General features: G+C 40.7%; 1 protein-coding gene across 3 annotated transcripts in view; it reads right to left on the minus strand.

Annotated features, from left to right (window-relative positions):
• The window catches only part of kif20a (kinesin family member 20A), a 34,788-nt gene extending 10,377 nt beyond the window's left edge, over positions 1-24,411 (minus strand). Inside the window, exons 1-17 of one of the 3 annotated variants that reach the window (XM_081391736.1) lie at positions 24,154-24,411; positions 23,658-23,829; positions 11,771-11,893; positions 11,553-11,672; positions 11,316-11,454; positions 11,028-11,203; positions 10,240-10,345; positions 9,545-9,757; positions 9,304-9,415; positions 7,985-8,059; positions 7,696-7,839; positions 5,604-5,772; positions 5,370-5,519; positions 4,698-4,837; positions 4,464-4,566; positions 3,212-3,461; positions 2,997-3,088 (exon numbers count right to left, since the gene is read on the minus strand). In XM_081391736.1, coding sequence (XP_081247862.1) covers positions 2,997-3,088; positions 3,212-3,461; positions 4,464-4,566; positions 4,698-4,837; positions 5,370-5,519; positions 5,604-5,772; positions 7,696-7,839; positions 7,985-8,059; positions 9,304-9,415; positions 9,545-9,757; positions 10,240-10,345; positions 11,028-11,203; positions 11,316-11,454; positions 11,553-11,672; positions 11,771-11,893; positions 23,658-23,819 — 2,274 coding nt within the window. In that variant the 5' untranslated portion in view covers positions 23,820-23,829; positions 24,154-24,411. Of the gene's footprint in view, positions 1-2,996; positions 3,089-3,211; positions 3,462-4,463; positions 4,567-4,697; positions 4,838-5,369; positions 5,520-5,603; positions 5,773-7,695; positions 7,840-7,984; positions 8,060-9,303; positions 9,416-9,544; positions 9,758-10,239; positions 10,346-11,015; positions 11,204-11,315; positions 11,455-11,552; positions 11,673-11,770; positions 11,894-23,657; positions 23,830-24,153 lie in introns of all 3 variants that reach the window. The other 2 variants (XM_081391735.1, XM_081391737.1) reach the window with 2 other exon arrangements.
• Between the last annotated feature and the right edge of the window lie 277 nt (positions 24,412-24,688).

A 24,688-nucleotide genomic window follows, 5' to 3' on the forward strand; every position in this document is an offset into this window, starting at 1 on the left:
CACTAAAACATTGTGTGTGTGTGTGTGTGTGTGTGTGTGTGTAGCATTATTGTGTGTAGCATATGTAGCAAGTATGCATTATTGAGTTAACATGGAAACACTGGTTTGCTTTAGTGCAGAAAACTGGTCAAAATCATGAGGTTTAAAGTGAAAGTGAGCCAATAAGTGGTCTTCTACTGCCCTCTGCTGGCTATTCTACTTATTAATTAAATTTTTCCACATGTGCTTGCATTTATACTTGAATACACACTAAAAATCACTTATATAGCAATAACTATTATAACACAATCATATTTTGTCAGTGTTAATCACTTTATTTGCACTGACACTTCAAATAATTGCTAGTAATGTGGTAAATCATGGTAAATCATGGTTAACTGCTGTGTGTGTGTGTCTGTGTGTCTGTGTGTGTGTGTGTGTGTGTGTGTGTGTGTGTGTGTGTGTGTGTGTGTGTGTGTGTGTGTGTGTGTGTGTGTGTGTGTAAGCATGCATTGAGTTAACATGGATAAACTGGTTTGCTTTAGTGCAGAAAACTGGTTTAAAGTGAAAGTGAGCCAATAAGTGGTCTTCTACTGCCCTCTGCTGGCCATTCTACTTATTAATGAAATATTTCAACATGTGCTTGCATTCATACTTGAATACACACTAAAAAAATCACTTATATAGCAATAACTTTTATAACACAATCATATTTTGTCAGTGTTAATCACTTTATTTGCACTGACACTTTAAATAATTGCTAGTAATGTGATAAATCAGGCTAGAAACATGGTAAATCAAAGTAAATAATACTAGATTGTCGTTTATCTCCTGGTAAATAATACTAGAACGTGGTATATCATGGTAAATCATGGTTAACTAAACTGTGTGTGTATGTGTGTGTGTGTGTGTGTGTGTGTGTGTGTGTGTGTGTGTGTGTGTGTGTGTGTGTGTGTGTGTGTGTGTGTGTGTGTAAGCATGCATTGAGTTAACATGGAAAAACTGGTTTGCTTTAGTGCAGAAAACTGGTTTAAAGTGAAAGTGAGCCAATAAGTGGTCTTCTAGTGCCCTCTGCTGGCCATTCTACTCAATAATGAAATATTTTAAGTCAAGTCAAGTCAAGTATATTTGTATAGCGCTTTTCACAATACAGATTGTATCAAAGCAGCTTCACAGTATTAAATTAAAATAATACAACAAGGTTTGTTTCTAGTGGAATTTATTGATAAAATCAAATTAGATATCCCCAGAATATCCCCAACTGAGCAAGCCAAAGGCAACAGTGGCAAGGAACCGAAAAACTCCATCAAGTGACCTAATAGTGTCCTAAAACTCCATCAGGTGACCCAATGGAGAAAAAAAAAACCTTGGGAGAACCCAGGCTCAGTCGGGGGCCAGTTCTCCTCTGGCGTTTATTAACTAGAGGCCGGATTGTAATTTGAACTGTAAGATTAAAAATATTATATGAATGCCTGGCTGAAGAGATGCGACTTTAATCTAGTTTTAAACTGGGAGAGCGAGTCTGAGCAACGAACAGTATCAGGAAGGCTATTCCAGAGTTTTGGAGCTTTTACATGTGCTTTTGCATTCATACTTGGACACACACTAAAAATCACGTATATAACTAACTATTATAACACAATAATATTTTGTCAGTGTTCATCACCTCATTTGCACTGACACTTCACATAATTGCTAGTAATGTGGTTAATCATGCTAGAAACATTGTAAATCATAGTAAATAATACTGAAATGAGGTGTATCAAGGTAAATCATGCTAGAATCCTAATAAATCATTCTGGAACATGGTATATGATAGTAAATCATGCTAGAATCATATTAAATAATTCTAGAATGTGGCAAATCGTTGTGGGAGGAGCCTATTTTACTCAAATGGCTATAACTCAAGAAGTAAATGAGATATCTTCACCAAACTCAGTACACATGTGTATGGGTTCAATTTGAGGTCACAGTAAACAATTTTATGGAGATCGGACCATAGGTGGCGCTATAACTGTTAAAAAGCTTTAAAACCATATATATCCCATGGCAAATTGCCTGTATTGGCTGTAAATGGTCTTTTCCATCTATTATGTCAGTGGTTACATGCTTGCTAAATAAATCTTAATAACTTTTGATGCTTTTGTGCTTAAATGCCTTAAAGGCCTTAACTGCTTGAACCCCGATAAATGCTGCTTGCAGCTTTAATTATTATTATTATTATTATTATCTCCAGGTTCAGGTTGGTGTGTGTTGGTTTTTGTCCACCTCAATCTCCAGGTTTGTGTGTGTGTGTGTGTGTGTGTCTGAGTCTGTGTGTGTCCACCTCCAGGTCCAGTTTGTTGTGTGTGTGTGTCTGAGTCTGTGTGTGTCCACCTCCAGGTCCAGTTTGGTGTGTGTGTGTGAGTCTGTGTTTGTGAGTCTTTTTGAATGAGTGAGTGTGTGTGTGAGCCTGTGTTTGAGTGTGTCAGTAAGTTTGTGAGTGTGTGTGTGTCCATCTCCAGGTCCAGGTTGGTGTGAGTGTGTCCATCTCCAGGTTTGTGTGTGTGTGTGTGTGAGCAAAATTTGCAACAAGAAGTCTGTGGAGCAGTCATAGCATAGAAAGTGTAGCAATGGCATAGCAATGTAGCAATATCAATGTCTTTAAGTTATCTGACACTAAGTGTTGGCAATGAAAATGTGTACTTGTCACAAAAGAAATATGATATATTTATGATAATACATATACACATACATATATATAACTTAATCCCTTAACTTAAAACTTAATTTTGCAGGGGGGAATTGAGCGTAGCAATGCACAAAACACCACTTATGCTGAAACCAAGCAGCTTTCGGTTGGTCAACATGGCGAATTTGAGTGGATGCCTAATGAAATTACTGGATTTTGTCCAGTAATAAATCTGACCGCACCTTCCTATAACAGTAGTTCATGTTTACATGGCAAAACCCTTGAAAAATGCTAAAAATGGAATTCAAACAGCCCATCACATCCAATGAGAAACAAAAGCACTGACCCTCTGACCCTCCTCCAGTTTCCGCTCGGCTGTAGTTGTCAGGGAGCCTGTGATGGCCGTCGCTGGGAGATTCTCCTGGAAACGCTTCAGTTCTAAAGAAGAGTGTGGATTCAGTAGTTGTAGAAAAGCGCAGTCAGGTAAATACAGTTTAACTTGTAAAATTGAGTCTTTAAACTGTTACCTGAAACTTTTCCAATGTGAAATGCAAAACGTACCAAGAGTTTTCAGCCGCAGTTCCGTTTGTTTCAGGTCCAGCTCAGCTTTGCACTGTTCCAGCTCGGCTTTACACTGCATGAGCTCCACGCTCTCATGATCAGATTCTCGTTTGTGTGTTGAAGCCAGGCGCCGTGAGCGCCGGGGACCGTTGACATCACTCAGAGGTGAGAAAACAGGAGCTGGGACAATATTGCCCTCTTCCTTTTCCTTAAGAGCAGCAGTGAGCTCTCTGATCTCATCATCTCGCTCCTTCAACAAATGACCAAATCAAAACTATCAAGATCACATCTTTTAATTTGTCCTGCATCAATATAGTAAAATCAGCTTTGGGAAATAGTGTTCACTCTCAAAGTTGTATTTAAAAACAAATAAATAAAAGTTAATATATATGTTTTTTTTAAAGAAGTTAACATCCAGCAACAATGCATTAAATTGATCAAAACAATTTGTTCTTTTGAACTTTCTAGTCATCAAAAAACCCTGGAAAAAATGTATTACTGTTTCGGCAAAAATATTAACCGTTTTCAACATTGATAATAATAAGAAATGTTTCTTGAGCATCAAATCAGCATATTAGAATGATTTCTGAAGGATCATGTGACTCTGAAGACTGAAGTAATTGGTGCTGAAAATTCAGCTTTGATCACAGGAATAAATTACATTACAAATAAAATGTTAAAATAGAAAACAAAGTTACCTTAATATCACAATATTAATGTTTTTACTGTATTTTTGTAGTCTTGGTAGCATAAGAACCTCTTCAAATTAATAATCGTGGGAAATGAGAATCTTTTTCTATCAATTTGCCAGAAACGTTTGTGATGAAGAAAAATGTCATGTTGCATAGAAATATTTCACCCAAAGGGCGAGTCCGTGGATATATCACACATGTAATTTGCAAATATGTACAAGATTTATGCTGATGGAATCTCAAACCAGTCAATTATTCCCTGAATGTGAAAATCAAAACTGACCGAGCTTTGGCATCTGGCACTGCACGGCACATTAATTCTCTTAGACACGACGAGAGCTGAAACTACCTTAATTTATTGGCTGAATATTTCTCCTGTGCAGAGACAACTAGTTGTGACAACAGAGAGAGTACTGGGACAACCCTAATCCTTAAAATAATCATTTCATAAATTATGGCATTATTATTAATAATAAATCTGATCAAATGGATGCTAATACCAGGTGTTAACAGGGTTTTGGTTGAATTGTCAGTGTAACTCCTCCCTTCACATCACTGACCTCTAGCTCTTGGCTGTAATAGTTCTTCAGGCTGCTCTTCAGGTTGTTAATTTTGTTGTCACATCTCTTCTCCATCAGATCCCTCTCGCCCTCCAGTGTCTCACTGCACGACAAGGGAGGAACTTAAAACATCGAATTTACTACTAAATAACTTTATATTGCGTGAGAGTACATATAGAGCACTATGCACAAGAGATATAGATTCTTTCCCTTATCCATAGAAGCACTAGGTACCTGAAGTCATGCTGCATACGGTTGATGACCTCCATCATCTCAGTGCAGACCTCCTCTCGAACCTTGGCCTCAAGCTCCTCTTTCTCCTGCCGTTGACGCAGCACCTCGCGCTTCAGAACATCGATGGCCTTTAGGAGCGCCTGCCCAACATAACCAAATCCAGCTGAATTATGAAATATTTCACTATCAGTAGGGTTTAAAGAGGATTTTTTTTATGCTTTCTGGTAATAGGGTTAGTAAATAGTCTTTTAGTAATTGACTTGTTACATCAACAGTCATATAGGCTAGTCAGCAGTCATAGTGATTTTCTACAATTACTTTCTACAGAGAATGAAAACTCCAAACACATAAGACTCTAAAAAATAACTTAATATGTTTCAAAGATTAATCAATTTAACCTGAGAGGTTAAAAGATCCAAAAAATCCATGAAGGCTTTGTAAAAAACATCCATCTGAAGAACGGCTTTTTACATTTTGGTTACCTGGACTTTTAATGGAGGGACAGAAACCTCAAGGTTTCGTTAAAAAAAATTTCTTAATTTGTGTTTCAAAGTCATACAGATTTGGAACAACATAAGAGTAAGTAAATTACAGAAATGTCATTTCTGGGTGAACTGTCCTTTTAGTTGTCTAAAAATTTTTCTCTCTTATTAACCAAATAAGTGGATTTACATCAGGATCAAACATGGTGATGTCTCCTTCCTCATCACTGTCCTCTTCATCCTCCTCCAGTAAAGTGGTATCGTTGTGATGAGCTGGCTGCTCGCGAAGCAGGGACAGGATGTACGCCACACGAGTCTTGCTGCACGGCCCATGTACCAGCTGAAATATGAAAGATATTTGTAAATGGACATTGTTTAAATGCCATTTGGTGTCCAGAAGAGGAAGCAAGCAGTATCTTTTCACCTGTGTGGCAATGGCAGAGAATTTGAGCGCTTGGAGCGTTTCGTCATAGGTGGAGGCACAGGGGTTGATGTTGACCACCATGCAAGAGCGCCCGTGACCACAGAAGAAACTCTGGAGGACCCTGGTTAGCTTGCTGTCTCTGAAAGGAACGACCAGCGGAGGACGAGACCTGTGGCAAAGACAGAATAATGACATCAGTAATGGGGGTTTTCCACTTCATGGTACGACTCTGCTTCATTTGCTTTTCCACTGCAGTTTAGTACCGCTTTAAAGTGGATTATAGACTGATGGTTATAGTTGCACTGCCTCTACTGCCGTGACATCATCGTAAACGTGACAAACAAAGGCAAAAATACAGGAGCATATTGATGGAATGGTGTTCTTGATTCTCTGCATGTTTTTCACTGCAACAACGAAGTTTGTTTCTAATGGGTTTGGTGTCTTGGGTCATAAATACAGTGACGCTGGCAGTGACAATTCTCTGACAAATCAGTGATCTGCAGTGTTAGCACGTCACATTTTATTATCGGTATGGCACGCTTGGAACCTCAATCGAGGTGGTACTATATAGGGCTGTCACTTTTGAGAAAAATCTAATTCGAACGGATATCAAATATCAAGCAATGTATTCGAATATATTTGAATATCTACGAAAAAAAAAAAAAAAACTGTAACGGAGATTCAATCACAAATTTATTAAAGGGATAGTTCACTTTGAAATAAATTTTTGGTATGTTTTAGCTTACCTCAAGGGCATCCAAGATGTAGGTGTCTTTGTTTCTGCAGTAGTTTCAATTGTGATATTTTTAGGTCAAACCGTTCTTGTCTGTCAGTCATATAATGCAGGTCGATGGTCACTGTCTCAAAACACAAGCACAGAGTCCAAATTAAAACAATTCCCCATCGTCCAAATGAAACAATTCCCCATCATAAGTACACATTGATGGCCTAAGACACGAAACGAGCGGTTTGTGTGATAAAAAACGAACAGTATTTATATCGTTGTTATCTCTTGAAAACAGCACACGTCCAAATGATCTGACGGCGCGGGCGGGTATAGATATATACACTAGATGTCGCTTGGCTAAGGTTTCGTTCCAATGAACTGCAGTAGCCAAGGCGACATCTATGTATATATCTATACCCGCCCGCGCCGTCAGATCATTTGGACGTGTGCTGTTTTCAAGAGATAACAACGATATAAATACCGCTCGTTTCGTGTCTTAGGCCTTCAATGTGTACTTATGATGGGGAATTGTTTCATTTGGACGATGGGGAATTGTTTCAATTTGGACTCTGTGCATTCTCTTTGAGACAGTGACCATAGACCTGCATTATACGACTGACAGACAAGAACGGTTTGACCTAAAAATATCAAAATTTAAACTACTGCGGAAACAAAGACACCTACATCTTGGATGCCCTTGAGGTAAGCTAAAACATATCAAAAATTAATTTCAAAGTGAACTATCCCTTTAACAGCCTGACAGTCATAAACAGGACTCAGGATATAGCCTGTCTGAAAAAAAAAAAAATGTTTGACTTAATGTTTGAAACAGCAGGTTATCAACTTAATCTAGGCTATATGAAGTGCCACTATGCATAGCCAATCACAAAATTAGGCTACATGGAAAAAAAGGTGCCGACCGGTTGTGCAGGAAAGTATGCAGTCACACGATGTTAGACGCCTGGTGATGCTCTGGTCGCCTGCTGTGTCTCAGACTCCGGCGCTGCCTCATTTGGACGGTAACTCGACAAGTGAGCGCGAAGATTGGATGTCGAGGATGCGTAAGTAAACTTTTTTTTTTTTTTTATAAAAAACAAACGGTCCGTCTAATCATAGACTGTAAAAAATGCGCTACACATGGCACTTTAAAAACCGGATAGTTTATTTATAGTTCGATTATGGATATTTCACGTCATGTTCGAATGCATATTCGAATATCGAATAAAAAGTGACAGCCCTAGTACTATATAGGTGAGCCGTACCATGCAGTGGAAAAGCATTATAATGGTTTGGACAGTTATTGGACTACTAGTGTACCATCATGACCCATCACACCGTGTAAATTGTGAAGCGTTTCACACTCACTTGTTGGTTTGATTGTGCCTCAGAGCACTGATGCAGCGTCCCAGTGTCAGCAAAGAGGTGTTGATGTTGTTTGCCTCTTTCATTCTCTCACCATTCTGCTGGACTTTACAGCGCTCAGAACCCGCCAAATCACACACAGAGAGCCTGCCGGAAGTAACAGAATTCAAAATCAAATCCTTGAGAACTGAACAGCTGACTATCTTTTAATCGCCAGAGTAATTCTAAAGGGTTCAGTCCAATACACCAATAAAATGCCTGATATTACAACAAAAAATGTGGAAAGACTCACTCGCTGATTCTGGTCACCTGTCCCAGTTCTGCTTGTGGCTTGACATGTAGAACACGGATGGTAAAGATACTGTGGCTAAAAATTGAAAGAAAATACATACAACACGATTCAATTCTTTTTCAATTTAATAAACTATACTTTTGTTTTATGTATTGTTGCATAAATAAATAGCTAAATAAATGTAAACTTTAAATATATTTCAAATAAAAAGATTCTGATTGGGACAGAAGAGTAAAGCCACGATCACACTAGGAACACCGCAGGAACTAGGAACTTTGGGGTGGTACTTTGTGTTTCGACCTCCGGAACCAGGGTCTAAATGGCTATGGGATTTACTCTCTTTTGGAGCCTGTCTCTAGTGGCCAGTCGATGAATTGCAGTTTAAGTCACTTCCGTGTTGGATTCATGGGACTTGGTTCTGTTTATCGGTTGTTGATTGGATTTTGAGATGTGGGTGTGGCTCTCAAAGTTGAGGCGTGAGCTTGCAGGAACAGGGTTTAAGAGGACTAAATGTTTGCAGAAGTCTTGCATACAACAGCAGAGAGAAGATTGTCATCGGCTATGTTTCTAACCACCCATTGCATTTTGGGATAACGCTGGGTGGAAACGGCAAGAGGCGCATACATTATAAAAATGTGTATAAAAAATAAAAAAACGGTCAATTTTTTATCCGATAAGACATGCACATAAACTACGATGGAAACATGTTTACTTAATAAATCCCTTGATGCGCAACAAAAACCTCACATGACTTTGGTGATGAGGATATGATTGGTTAACTAGACTAACCATAGGACCAATTTCATTGCAGAATGATCAAACCAACATTTGAGCTTGCTGTGCAATGTCTCCCAGAAGTGTTTCATATGATTGCGTTCCCAAACGGCAGTCATCCAATTCAAACACAAGATAGTAGACAGCATTTATTGCATTTCATCTGCGCGCTCTAAGATGCAAATCATTTATGATGTAGAAAAAAGAGCCACAGTGGCTTCCCCAATTGCAGCAAAGCATTTTTATTAGATATTTTGCCCCAATTTAGTTATCTTAAACATGTGATGGCTTTATTTGCAAATGTTTTATACGATATTCCAATTTTGCATGCAACTTTGGGTGGAAACGGCTATTTACACTGATAGATCTAGTTATGACATTATAATTAAACATTAGAAGGTCAAAACTTTTAAAATTAAACCTATGCATGGATGAATTGTTTACAATAAGATTAACAACATGCATTTAGAAAGTGGAGTGAATTTTTACAGCATCTCTCATGCTCTCATGACGGCATTATGGGTATGACGACATTAAGCAGGTACCTGCGGCTGGAGTTGTGGTTTAGGTGAGTAGTGGCAAAACTTTGGTTGCGTTGTCCAACTTTAAGCACTTTCCAGGCCTCTTCTGCACTTCGTACTTGAATCCAGGTCAGATCTAATGGAAGGACATTCAATATGATTCAATATAATTAAAATGGGTAAGTAAAAAATAATTGAGGAAATGGATATACATTTAAATCAGTAATTGAAAGTGGTAATTTCAGTCCTCTTCTGTGATTCTTACCCTTTACATACGGGTTTCCATGTTTGTCATCGCTGAGGCGTAGCGTAGCTCTCTTGTGGGACTGAAGTGAAGGCAGAGTGTCCAGGAGATCATAAAGAAATTCGTTGTAGATCTCATAAAATGAGACCCACACTGAGAAATGCACTCCCTCCTCAAGGTCCTCACCACCACTGAGACCCAGGCCATTTGTCTCCAAAAAAATGCCATCTGAATCTGTAATACAACAACACACCTGCTTAGAAGATAATCTTTAAAATTTTATTAAGGTTGCTCTGTGAAACTTCGCATTCAATATCCTGTCATTTCAATAGGAATCCACGCAATTGAGTCTTTCAAGTGAGAGTGAAAAGTTTCCCTACATAGATTTTGCATCGGTGGTCACACAAATTCACCATGCTGACCAACAGAAAGCTGCTTGGTTTGAAAGTGACTGTGAGCAGTGCTTCAAGCAATGGAAAACTTACCTTTTTTGCCTGCAAAATTTCACTAATGTGACTGCACCTGATATGTTAGTGAGAACTACATGTAGCTCAAATTAAAGCTGGAATGTGTCTTTCTTTCCCCAAACGGAACTACTATATCTTTGTTTGAGTGGCCTAACTTGTGAGTGCCTGGCAAATGGGACAAGAGTCATTATTTCTGCAATTCTTTTTAGTATTAAGTAGCTCAGGGTGGAATGTCAGATAGTTCCTCACCCTCGAGCTGTGTTGCTATGTGACTGGTAGCTGAGAGTCCACCGATGCCACTGTCCCAGGACAAACCTGCACGCAGCCTAGAATGATGTCCACCTGTGCTTTCCTCCTGAACAAAAGGAAGACAATTCAAGACAACAAGAAAAATCTGAAACTATTGAAGGACAAATAGGATTATGCGCATTACTTTATGTTTTTTACAGAAACACTGAATGACCAATATCTCAAGAATCACCACCAGGTTGACATTTTATTTCTAATTGCTAAAGTTCATAAAAATGCTTGATTGACTGATGTGTCTTCACACACACTTTCCTTACAGCCTTTCATCACTTACATAACTTGCCACTTTATGCAGACACGCTCTCGCCCGATCCTCGTGCAGTGCCAAGTGTGCCATTCTAACAATAAACACATTTTATACATTTTTTCCCTAAATTTAGAATAAATTATTACGAATTTTTTGGTGTACACATGCTTAGTGACTGAGAACCAATAGCTCTCTTTATGAATGGGCCATTGAATCATGGATTTACCTGATTATCTCAAAACACGGATTCATTCAGAAACAAAACCCCGCCAACTGCATTCTACAGGCTACATCACGCACTTTAAATCACGAGTTTTTGCCCTGTATCATGTCACCAATGACCTTTGCAGGTCTAGGGCGGGTGCGTTAAATATTTTATATGCACTATTCTTCCATAACTACTTAAATTAACGTATTAAATCAACAAGCCCTAATCATTTCTTATTCAACCATTCTAATTCTTTGTTACCTCTCTCTTTACCTCTTTCAGCAAAGCGTCACGACGCATTTCCTCAGCATGGACCTCACCAGCGTCCAGCTTACGGACCTCCATGCTCAGTACGGGCTTGAGGTCCATGGCGGAGTACAGTCGCCCAGACAGCTTCAGGAATACAGACACCAACGCCCGCGGCAGCAGACCCGCCTCTCCACCAGCCCCTGTTGAATCACAGCAACACCAGTACTCGCATTACTTTAGGAAGCAATAACATTATTCAGTTTTACATAAATATATTCACCAAACCAACTAAGTGTGTTATGGCCGTCTTACCCTGTATGGTGTAGGTTTTGCCCGAGTTGGTCACACCATAAGTATAGAGGAGGCGGTTTTCTCCACGCAGAACATCTCGTACCATCTCCCTCATGGTGTGATCATAAACCTCCTGCTGATTGGTTTGTGGTTCAAAAATCTGCACAAAGAAAAAAAAATTACATGATGCTGCATCCAGGGTGAAACTTGTCAGTGAAATGCTGTATTTGATGATTTCCTTAATAATGGATGCATTACCTTGGTAAAGGTGAACTTGTGCAGGCTTTGAGAGACGCCCCTCTCTGCACTCTTCATGTTGCGGGAGTCTTTTGGCGCTCTGAGAAGCAGACTGTCCTCAGATTGCACGTTTACACAACCCTGAACAGCACAAACATTACAATAAAGATGTCATTGTTTGCCAACCAAGCCATTCCTTCCTTGAAAAAGTGTTTCACAAAAGTGTCAAATTCCTTTACTTGCTCATCTCCCCGCTCCTTCTCTGCCTCGGTAAGAGGACGGATCCGTACGAAAACCTTCAGCTTCTCTGATCCATCATCAGCGCTGCCTCTTCTGCTGACATCACTCTTGATCTGGACAGGCTGCCAGTCACACAGATGAAAGACTCATTAACATCACAGAACTGAGGCATTGTACACACTAATAGGTTTTCGTTTGAAATTCTCTCTATTGAAACCGTCGTTTTCTCATTGTAGTGTGGACTGTGAAAACAGAGGTATTTGAAAACGATTACGCACATTTAGTCATGTGGTGCATATCGTACCAATAATATCTATGGTTATACCTGCAACCATCAGTGCACCATCAGTGTTGTTAAAGATAAATGTTCCTTGGTAGAATCATCATATTATATTCCTGCAAAGTCGATGACAGAAAATGTACTTGCATTTGCTGTCCAGCTGCAAAACATGATGAGAATTGCGTTTAATCTATGCGATTTTGAGTGCGTCCTGGACGCAACGGTAAGTGATGGGATATTTGGCTAATAAAAATGATCGTGCCAGAAGTGAGAACTTAATTATCTCTGCTCTCTCGGTTTCATCTCTTGAGCTTTTATTACATTTTACGCATGCGTAGTAAGGAGATTTAAGCAGTTTCAGTGTGGTTGAGCAACATTTGGAAAACAATTGAAAATGCTTGTGTGGACGGGGAGCATTCTGAAACAAAAGCACCGTTCTGAACAGTCTGAACAGAGCCTGAGGTGAGGAACCATTAAGCAAGCTGTTTGTGTTGACCGGAGGAAAAACACATTACTTACAGCTGTCAATAATGAAAAGAATTATTGTGAGGGAGCCGCTTCTGGCAATGTGACAATCTAAGACATAGGAGTTGACTGAACAAACAGTAAGCATAAGCCCGGGCAAGTATGGCAAGAAGAATTAACATTTAACAACACAGTATCATGTCCTATCATTTCTGCGATGACGAAAACACAGAATCCAAATTGTGTGTCTCTGTCTAGTGTAGGTCTAGTGTAGACAGCCTCAAGCTGTTGCAGCACGACTTGATAACTGTCTTGTCCGGCATTGACACGGTGTCAGCATGACAGGGCCTGAATTTCATTTTGGAAAATGGGGGGGAAATCCCCCCTTAGGTGATTCTTATGGGGGGGAATTTTTAATTTGAGGGGGGAGTTTAGACTTTTTTTTTTAATTACATTTATCTCGCCTAAATGTATGCTTAGCCTACTCATTGCATTTTTACAATGGGGTCATTTTGTTCTTAAGAATTTACACAACTCAAGGAAGCTTGATTTCAATCTTTGAATTAAATTGAAAAAAGTAGCACAAATAAATACAATAGAATAAAGATATCAATAAAGAGAAATAAAGAGAAAAGTTTTTGCTTAGGTCTAAAACTAGTAGGCTATTCAGAAATACTACAGAGACTGAATAAAGTAGCCTAATCAAATGTAAAATAACACTGGGTAGTATTTTAGTCCTGACTAAATTAAATTCATAGGCTATTAATCCTGATTCCTTAAAATGAAAGCTATGTTTTGTTGTTTTGACAAACAAATTAATGACAGACACATATGGCTGCTGTCCCTTTAAGAGCTAGTGCACGGATCCTGTTTTCATTATACGGTCACGTGCGATTTATGCTTATTTAAGACATAACCGACTGTGTTTAGATTAGAGGATACTCTCCAAGACCGAAATTGACATCATTTTCTTATGTTTTTGACTGTTAAAGCGATTTATAATCCACGAAAAATAACTTTTGTTACCCGCGAGCTGTTTGTGAGGCTGCTTTACTCTATGTATGTGTGCAGAGAAAAAAGCATCTCTCAGACAGCGCGCAAGTACCGAAGAGTTTAAAATCGCGTGACTGTTTAAACTGGTGAGACTTGAAAAGACGTGCAAATGGTAAACTTTAGTTACTCGTGATGCAATGCTGGCCCGATCGACTCCCGAAACGCGAGAGTGTATTTCCGCCGCAGTAAGGGTAAAATCTTTCCGTGGCAGGGGCAGCTGCCACTGGCGCCTGTCACTCGACCTGCCACCGCTATATGCGCCTGTCACTCGACCTGCCGCGCCTGTCACTCGACCTGCCACCGCTATATGCGCCTGTCACTCGACCTGCCGCGCCTGTCACTCGACCTGCCACCGCTATATGCGCCTGTCACTCGACCTGCCACCGCTATATGCGCCTGTCACTCGACCTGCTACCGCTATATGTGCCTGTCACTCGTCCTGCCACCGCTATATGCGCCTGTCACTCGACCTGCCACCGCTATATGTGCCTGTCACTCGTCCTGCCACCGCTATATGCGCCTGTCACTCGACCTGCCACCGCTATATGTGCCTGTCACTCGACCTGCCGCGCCTGTCACTCGACCTGCCACCGCTATACGCGCCTGTCCCGCGACCTGCCACCGCTATATGTGCCTGTCACTCGACCTGCCGCGCCTGTCACTCGACCTGCCACCGCTATATGTGCCTGTCACTCGACCTGCCGCGCCTGTCACTCGACCTGCCGCGCCTGTCACTCGACCTGCCACCGCTATACGCGCCTGTCCCGCGACCTGCCACCGCTATATGTGCCTGTCACTCGACCTACCGCGCCTGTCCCGCGACCTGCCACCGCTATACGCGCCTGTCCCGCGACCTGCCACCGCTATACGCGCCTGTCCCGCGACCTGCCACCGCTATACGCGCCTGTCCCGCGACCTGCCACCGCTATACGCGCCTGTCCCGCGACCTGCCACCGCTATACGCGCCTGTCCCGCGACCTGCCACCGCTATACGCGCCTGTCCCGCGACCTGCCACCGCTATACGCGCCTGTCACTCGACCTGCCACCGCTATATGCGCCTGTCCCACGACCTGTCGCGGCTATACTCGCCTGTCAGTCGACCCGTCACGGCTATACTCGCCTGTCCCGCTTTCTGTCACGGTTATACTCGCCTGTCCCGCGACCCGTCACGTCTATATGGGGCTGTCCCGCGACCCGTCACGGCTATACTCGCCTGTCCCGCGACCTGTCACGGCTTTACTCGCCTGTCACGGCCAGGGGCGGCTCCAGAGAATTTTTAACATGTGCTGAGGGGGTGCTAGATCATTGGGGGAGCTATATATATATATATATATAATAAATTAATAATAATAATAATAATAATAATACCAATAATATTGATAATGATGATAATAATAATAATTAATTTAGTAATAATAATCATTGCTATATCAAGCCAACCTCACATGCTATCTTAAGGTAAACTTGCACTAGCTAATGTTGGCCTACTGAGACGTTAGTCACGGCCAAGCTATTTCATTGTAGCCTATTTTGTAATTCAAAGGATATTCAAAATATTTCAAGACAGTGCCACCTTCTGGTCAGAAGTTATACATATTTTCCAAAAATGTTGATAACTTTTGAATAAATCTGCCTATTGTAATGCCACTGGTAAGGTTTGTCATTGTCACCTCACTCTGACCACATTACATCGATTTCGTAATGCGCCACCTATTGGTCGAAAATGATATAGGCTACCATTTAACCATAAGTTAGGCTACCGTTTGATTTTTCAGCCATTTGCCCAAAATCCTCCAAAAAGTGTTTAATTGCTGGTTGCAACTTGCAGTTGGTCTGACACTCCCAGCAATGTTGGCATGTCTTGTCTGCTTTTCAAATCTAACCTAAACAGTGTTAGATTTTAATAAAAAAAAACATTCAAAATCGGGATGCGTTTTCCAGGTCATTTTTGTTTTTTTAACAGTAGCCTAACTTCGGGTCACGTGACAGGCACAAACAGTGGTTCGAATTCGAGTGAGAGGCGCATTTAACGCTCATGGGACGCAAGGCAGATGCATAACCCCTCATTTACCCCTTATTTACACTGCAAACATCTGCGGTGCATTACGTCAAGTCAAGTCAAGTCAACTTTATTTATATAGCGCTTTTCACAATACAGATTGTATCAAAGCAGCTTCACAGTATTAAATAAAATAGTACATCAGTGTATGTTTCTGGTGTAAAACATCCACGTTTGGTAATGCAAATCAATAGCACTGTTGAATCGATTAATCAAATTAAGTATCCCCAACTGAGCAAGCCAAAGGCAACAGTGGCAAGGAACCGAAAAACTCCATTAGGTGACCTAATGGAGAAAAAAAAAACCTTGGGAGAACCCAGGCTCAGTCGGGGGCCAGTTCTCCTCTGGCGTTTATGAAGTAGAGACCGGATTTAACTGTAAGATTAAAATATTATATGAATGCCTGGCTGAAGAGATGCGTCTTTAATCTAGTTTTAAACTGGGAGAGCGAATCTGAGCAACGAACAGTATCAGGAAGGCTATTCCAGAGTTTTGGTGCTAAATGTGAAAATGCTCTCCCTCCTTTGGTGGATCTGGATATCCTAGGTATGACCAGAAGCCTCGAATTTAGTGATCTTAAAGGGCGCGATGGATTATAGGGCGATAGAAGATCCGTTAAATAAACTGGAGCTAAGCCGTTTAGGGCTTTATAAGTCAGTAGCAATACCTTGTAATTAATACGGAACTTTATAGGTAACCAATGTAGTGATGATAAAATTGGTGTTATATGGTCAAACTTTCTTGATCTAGTAAGAACTCTAGCGGCGGCATTTTGGACTAACTGTAGCTTGTTTATTGAGGATGCAGGACAACCAGCTAATAAAGCATTACAGTAATCTAGTCTCGAGGTCATGAATGCATGAACTAGCTTTTCTGCATCAGAAACAGATAGCATGTTACGTAATTTAGCAATATTTCTAAGGTGAAAAAAGGCTGTTTTTGTAACATATGAAATATGATTTTCAAAAGACAAGTTACAATCTAATATAACACCCAGGTCTTTTACTGTAGAGGATAAAGTAACAGGACACCCTACTATGTTAAAGTTGTATTGAAGGAGGTTTTGTGGGCGGTTTTTTGAACCGATAAGTATTACCTGTCTTATCTGGATTTAATAAAAGAAAATTGTGCGTCATCCAATCTTTTATATCTTTAACACACTCTGTCAATTTGGATAATTTAGCGTTTTCATCCGGCCGTGATGAAATATATAGTTGAGTGTCATCAGCATAACAATGGAAACTAATTCCATGTTTCCTTATAATATTTCCAAGTGGCAGCATATATATTGAGAATAATAGAGGGCCTAACACAGATCCTTGCGGCACTCCATAGTTTACTGGAGTTATGATCGATTTTTCTCCGTTTAAATAGACAAAATGGTAGCGGTCAGATAGGTATGATCTGAACCAGCTTAATGCTTGTCCTTGAACACCGGTATAGTTTTGTAGCCGATCTAAGAGTATTGTGTGATCTATAGTATCGAACGCAGCACTAAGATCAAGTAAAACTAGTATTGAGATACAGCCTTGGTCAGAAGCTAAGAGTAAATCATTTGTGATTTTAACGAGCGCAGTTTCAGTGCTATGATGCGGCCTGAACCCAGACTGAAACTTTTCATAGGTGTCATTTTCTTGCAAGAAAGAGCCCAGTTGGGCAGACACAACTTTTTCTAATATTTTGGACATAAAAGGAAGATTTGAAATGGGTCTATAATTTGCTAGGTTATTTGGGTCTAATTGTGGTTTCTTAATTAGTGGTTTTATAACTGCCAATTTAAATGTTCTTGGAACATGACCTAAAGATAAAGACGAGTTAATAATATTGAGGAGAGGCTCTTCCACTATAGGTAACACTTCTTTCAATAGTTTAGTTGGTATGGGATCTAATAAACATGTTGTTGTTTTAGAGGAAATGATAAATTTATTTAACTCTTTTTGTTCTATAGTTGTAAAGCACTGTAAATTGTTCTTGCGGGGTGATAATCGAGGCTGAATTATAAGGCGCGATTGAAGATTGAACGTTTACAATTGTGGATCTGATGTTTTCTATTTTCTCAGTGAAAAAATTCATGAAATCATTACTACTAAACTGTAACGGAATATTTTGTTCAGGTGACGCTTGTTTATTTGTTAGTCTAGCCACGGTGTTAAATAAGAACCTAGGATTGTTTTGGTTATTTTCTATTAGTTTGCGGAGATGCTCAGCCCTGGACGCTTTTAGGGCCTTTTTATAGCGTGACGTACTGTCTTTCCAAGCGATTCTAAAAACCTCTAAATTAGTTTGTTTCCATTTACGCTCTAAATTACGGGTTTCTCTCTTTAGAACACGAGTAGTATTGTTGTACCATGGTGCTTTAATTTTTTCTCTGACCTTTTTTAGTCTCATAGGTGCAACAATATCCCATTTTCCAGAGAGAACGGTGCTCATAGTGCTGGTTAGTTCGTCTAGTTCATCTGTTTGTTTAGGTTCAGGCAGCAGCTGAGACAGATCCGATAAGCAATTTGAAAAATTATCTATGGTGGATGGAAGGATTGTTCTACCTAATCGATAACGCGGCGCAGCATGATATATTACCGGGGTACGTAATATGCAAGTTACCATGTAATGGTCAGTTACATCATCACTTTGCGGAATGATATCTATATCGGTTGATATCGAATGATATCATTACGTCTGCGACAAGGTTTTATTCCGTCCTCCACGCGGTGCCAACTCACACCGGGAGCATTTCAGAAGCGGAGCGACTGGATGCGCGAGACCACGTGATTTGCCTGTCCGACGTGTTTTTTCTTGATTTTTGGGTTTCTACCATACAGTCTATGGTTTCTACCAATGATATTGGTGTGTAATACGTTCGGGAGTTTGCACAGGGTGTTTATTTTGAATTTGACAATGTTTTCTTTTACTTTTATTTTGTATTTCCGGTGCGACTTGGACGCGCGTCCGTTAAAAAAAAGACTAGGCGCCTGGGAAGCTTCTGAAACGCGCCGCGTCGCGGCCGGTGTAAACACAAGCATTGACTAGAATGGGCGCGATCAGCTCCGGTAGCCGTGTCGCAGCCGTAATGCGCCGCAGACGTGTGCGGTGTAAATGAGGGGTTACCCCTCATTTACACCGCTGGTGTTTACACCGGCCGCGATGCGGCGCGTTTCAGAAGCTTCCCAGAAGCGGCTCTCCGCGCCGCTTCGCTAAATATAGGCGCCTAGTCTATTTTTGACGGACGCGCGTCCAAGTCGCACCGGAAATACAAAATAAAAGTAAAAGAAAACATTGTCAAATTCAAAATAAACACTCTGTGCAAACTCCCAAACGTATTACACACCAATATCCTTGGTAGAAACCATAGACTGTATGGTAGAAATCCAAAAATCAAGAAAAAACACGTCGGACAGGCAAATCACGTGGTCTCGCGCATCCACTCGCTCCGCTTCTGAAATGCTCCCGGTGTGAGTTGGCACCGCGTGGAGGACGGAATAAAACCTTATCGCAGCCGTAATGCACCGCAGGCGTTTGCAGTGTAAATGAGGGGTTACACCGCACACGTCTGCGGCGCATTACGGCTGCGACACGGCTACCGGAGCTGATCGCGCCCATTCTAGTCAATGCTTGTGTTTACACCGGCCGCGACACGGCGCGTTTCAGAAGCTTCCCAGAAGCGGCTCTCCGCGCCGCTTCGCTAAGCGCCTAGTCTATTTTTGACGGACGCGCGTCCAAGTCGCACCGGGAATACAAAATAAAAGTAAAAAAAACATTGTCAAATTCAAAATAAACACCCTGTGCAAACTCCCAAACATATTACAGACCAATATCCTTGGTAGAAACCATAGACTGTATAGTAGAAACTCAAAAATCAAGAAAAACCATGTCTGACAGGCAAATCACGTGGTCTCGCGCATCCAGTCGCTCTGCTTCTGAAATGCTCCTGGTGTGAGTTGGCACCGCTTGGAGGACGGAATAAAACCTTGTCGCAGACGTAATGCACCGCACACGTGTGCAGTGTAAATGAGGGGTCAAGCTGTGACGGATCGAGTGGTAAGCGCATAGCCATGACGGGTCACGGGACAGCCGCGTATAGCCGTGACGGGTCGCGGGACTGCCGCGTATAGCCGCGACGGGTCGCGGGACAGGCGCGTATAGCCGTGACGGGTCGCGGGACAGCCGCGAATAGCGGTAGCAGGTCGAGTGACAGGCGCGTATAGCCGTGACGGGTCGCGGGACAGCCGCGTATAGCGGTGGCAGGTCGAGTGACAGGCGCGTATAGCGGTGGCAGGTCGAGTGACAGGCGCATTTAGCGGTGGCAGGTCGAGTGACAGGCGCCAGTGGCAGCTGCCCCTGCCACGGAAAGATTTTACTCCCTCTCTTCCGCCGCCTGCTGCGCGCTTAACGATTGCATTGTGCAACCCATTTTGAGAGACGCGAGATAGAAGACGCAGCGCCGCTGAATCACTCACGCTGTTTGTGAAATTGCGTCTCGCAGACAGTTTTAAAATGACTGATTTGATTTTCCATCTGCGTGGATTAATTTACTAATACAACCTGAACCTACATGCTAAAGTGAATCAATGTTTGCGGGAATTTCCCGCATTATAAATGGGAGACCTGCGGGAATGATAAAAAATATGCGCAATACCCGCAATCCCGCACCGAAATTCAAGCCCTGGCATGATTTCAAAAACAACACATTCCAGCTCCACATCGCCTCTTATTTAAGACAAAAAAACTAAAAGAATACCCTGCTAGTCAACTGGAGATGCTTTCTTTGTATAAATCTGTGACAGGAGACGTTGTGGTGGGATGGGAAGTGGTGGGGACAATATCAAGCCAAGCAAAAAGGGTTTAGGACAAGTACCACCCGTCTCACCAGCAAATTGTGCCTATGATTACTGGTAGGTATTCCATTTTTAAACTGACTAACATTTACTCATTAGATTTGAGTACTTATTCCAACAGTAAAAATAACTAGTGGTCGACCGATATATCGCCAAGGCCGATATATCGGCCGATATTTGGCATTTTTAAAATATCAGCATCGGCCGATAAGTTTTTCTGATTGGCCGATGTGTTGGAAGCGGAACTTTTATTTTGACGGGCGGCGCTGAGAACACCAGCGCCAGAAGAGAACGGCAACGCAGCTCCTCAGATCAAACAGCGCTCACCCACATTCTCCGTCTTCATTAGTTTACGATCTCTGTCAGTCATATCTAATACTTTGTTAGACAGAACTGGTAAACAAAGAAAGTAAATGGAAACTTATGCGAAGTAAGTAAAGCGTTTGCTTTTATATTATTTGTAACAGAAAAGGCAAACAATCAGGATAAAATACTTTCTCATTTGCCGTCAACATTCAGCAAATGCGCATCTACGTCATTTAAACAAATCTCTGAATATCTAATAAACATTTAATTTCACAAACCTTGCAGATTTAATTGAATCCATCTATGATATCTTGTGAAGTGTGCATTGCTGTCTGCAAGTGACGGTCGGTCAGTGCGAAGTGAGTGAATGTGAACAGAAGATCAGCTTCACAGGAGACGCGATCGAAAAACTTTAAATCCTTTGCTTAAAAATATGCTGTGCTATATTCAGTCATGTCTGTGTCATATTCATATCTGTGATATATCCAGTTGCCAACTGTGTCATATTCATATCGTTTTCATTGTGCTGTATGTAAAATTAACGTGACTTTGTCTTTATTTGAAAAAATATGATTATCAGCACAAAATTACTTGATCTACTGAGTGCCGTTACAGTGTTTACTTTCTTTTTATTTACATATTCATATATTTCTAAACAATTACTTTGTGAAAAATACTGTAATAGGATTGCAAATTTAAGAAGTTGCCATGTAAAGTATAAAAGCATGTTTATTTTAAAAATTTGTTTTATAATTTATTTAGAATTTATAAAAAATTGATCAAAATAAATATATATAAAAATATCGGCTTTATATCGGCCACCCTGCTCTCTAAGATATCGGCAATCAAAAAAACAATTTCGGTCGACCACTAAAAATAACCATTCCTTTTTTTTTGGGTTATAAACTGACAAGTAGTTATTTGATATTAGTACACATTTATTACTTGATGTCAATTCCAATTGTTGTACACAGATTGTTGCACAACTTATTTTTACTTGTCATATGTAATAAATTATCTGAACAGCTACTGTAGTTTAATTACAAATCTTACTAGTAAAATCTAAAAATCTAACAAGTAATGATTGGTATAGATAGTACGATCTAGCCTAATAAATAAGTACAAAAATCTAACAATTAAGTCCCAGGCTAAAATCAGGGCTCCAGACTGCGACCAAATGGTCGCATTTTGCGACCAAAATTTGAGAGTGTGCGACTAAATTTTACATCCAGTCGCACATGTGCGACCAGTAAATTTCATCTCGTTCATAGTGGGCGACAACCGACGTCGCGTCTGCGATGCTTTGTTTACGACATCACGACAATTAATTTTTTAACGGTCCTCCATGAAGGGTTCCGAGTGAATGAGTGTGTGTGTGTGTGTGCGCGCGCGCGCGAGTGAATGAGTGTGTGTGTGTGTGTGTGTGTGCGCCCGCGCGCGAGTGAGTGAGTGAGTGAGCGAGCGAGCGAGAGAGAGTGAGAGTGTGTGCGTGCGTGTGTACATGTGCGAGTGAATATGTGTGTGAGACGGCTCGACATGACTGGTCGTAAAGCAATGTGTAGTCTGACAATGTTTCTTGTCCAGGACATGACAAGATTTTTAGGAGTCGAGACTCGAAATCGTGTAATCTGATACATTGACTATATTAACAGACAAAAAAATTGCGTATTCTGAACCAGACATAACTATAACTATGGTATACTGTGGTTATGAAAGTAGCCTACACATCTTTTTACAGCACTTCAAAACTATATCCTATTAAAATATTTTTTTTTTATGTGTCGACCAAAACATTTTTGTTCATCCTTTAAAGATTGTCTCTATTTATAAAACTGAAAGTTTCAAGAAGTAGGAAAACTCACACTTATTTTTTTTAAAAAGAAGACTAAATTACCATTGTAAACAGCTGCTGAGGGTGCTTATTGGCTATTTTCACTCCCTAATATCTATTTTGTCACTCATTTTGCTTTTGAAATAATATTAAGACATTATGAAGGATAATAATTAAATTTAACTTTATCTATACACCTCAAATTTAGCTCAGTGCTTTGTCATCCCACAGTGCTACCAAATACTTTCTGTAGAACTTAGAGCCGCGGCCCTCAGATGTTAGTCTGGAGCCCTGTGATCTTAAAATAAAACTGCACCATAATTTCTGTACGCTTAATCTATTTATTATCAAAGCATTTGTCTGTAATAGTTATTTAGGGGGAAAATGTGAAGGTGTGCCCCTAAATTTTCTGCTTGCGCTCCTAAAATTTTAAGTCAGGGGCTACAGCGCTCCTAATAAAAAAAGTTAGTCTGGAGCCCTGAAAATGCATGTTTGAGCTGTTTTAACTGAAAGCAACTTGCACTGTCATATCAAAATATCAGTGCCATTGTTTTGTCTCAAAATGCACACCAGTAAAGTTTTTTCCTCCGGCATGTTTCTAAAAGCTACTTGTCCCAATCAAACTAAGGTCTAATCCTGGCTGTGAAACCACACCTAAGTATTCAAATAGCTTGCCACAAGATGTGATGAATCATTATGGTTTGCTCATTTGATTTCAAAGCATGTAACGTTATATAATCCACGTTTCTAGTATAATTAAAAGGCCTTAAATATCACTAAGAGTCAGCATGTGACAATCAATAGTTAGTTTTTCAGCTCTGAAGTTACTGTCCACAGAAACATGACCAATTCTACCTATCAGATTGTGCTACCATCATTATATTCATGAGCTTTGAGGCTTTATTAACGTCCATACCTACCCTTGCCCAAAAAACAATGCAAACATAGTGTTGGTAGCACAATCTGGCACTTATCATTGTTCGTCACAACACCTGGACCTGAGCCTGCAGAAATAAAGACTATTTGTCAGTCAGAGCATAAGTTTACTGTCTATCATACCTCTTTAGTGGGTGTTTGAGGATCTGCAGCAGGGGTTATGACGGAGATCTCTGGCAGAGGAGACACAAACCGTGGACATCTAATATCAGCAGCTGTGGACTCAAACACAGCTCCACACTCTTCCTCGTCGGACAGAACACCGTATGGAGACGCCAGAGCCATAATGACAGACCTACAAATGAAAACATTGACAATTCTACACTCAAAAAACGGATTAAGATTTACTGTCAGGACGTTTATGAATGGACAACTAACGTTACTTATAAACAAAGTCAATCGGCTAGCCAGCTAGCTTCACTTCAGTTCAAAGACGCTGTTTTGCGCTAGTTGTTAAACAATGAGCATTATGACATGATTAAAAACAAAAGACGAGAATAGATGAGCAAGAAACCACATTTCGACAGGAAAGTAACACTTATTTTACTGACCGGAAGCCGAGTTAGCTCTTTGCAGCTAGCATCGCATATTTGAAAAGACGTATAACTTACATTCTTACCTTTAATTATGATGTCCTCAAGAGGAAAATATGATCCAAATGTGATTTAACAGTTATGTAAATGACTCCTATACAGTCAGCTAAGCTAAATATGTGTCTCGAAAATCAGAACATCTACCCTAAACACATTAAGTACTGTAACTAAACTAAACTCGTCTGTGTCCACCTGCATAGTGCATAGCTCGCCGACGGTTAGAAGACAACATATTCGAACACCGCGGTCAGTGCGCTCCACCAATCACAACGCACCAGAGCACCTCCGTCCAATCAGACACGCCGGAGGAAACACTTGCCTTTTGATTTGATTGGTCGCCACCTCCCGTGGAGGTGTTGCTACTTGCTAGTAATAGCATTTTTTTGTTGACTATTTATCGTCCGTCAGCTGGTCTGATATTCGCTACTGTAATGAAGATGAACGCAACTTTGAATAAGCAGGGGATATTCCCGACTTTAAACAGATAACCATTTAAATGTTTAGAACGTTTGCGTTTGCATTGTGACTTCAGCTATAAAAACACTGACTCGTTAGGTAATG

Source organism: Scardinius erythrophthalmus (genome assembly GCF_964197995.2).
Source record: "Scardinius erythrophthalmus genome assembly, chromosome: 17".
Classification (NCBI taxonomy): domain Eukaryota; kingdom Metazoa; phylum Chordata; class Actinopteri; order Cypriniformes; family Leuciscidae; genus Scardinius; species Scardinius erythrophthalmus.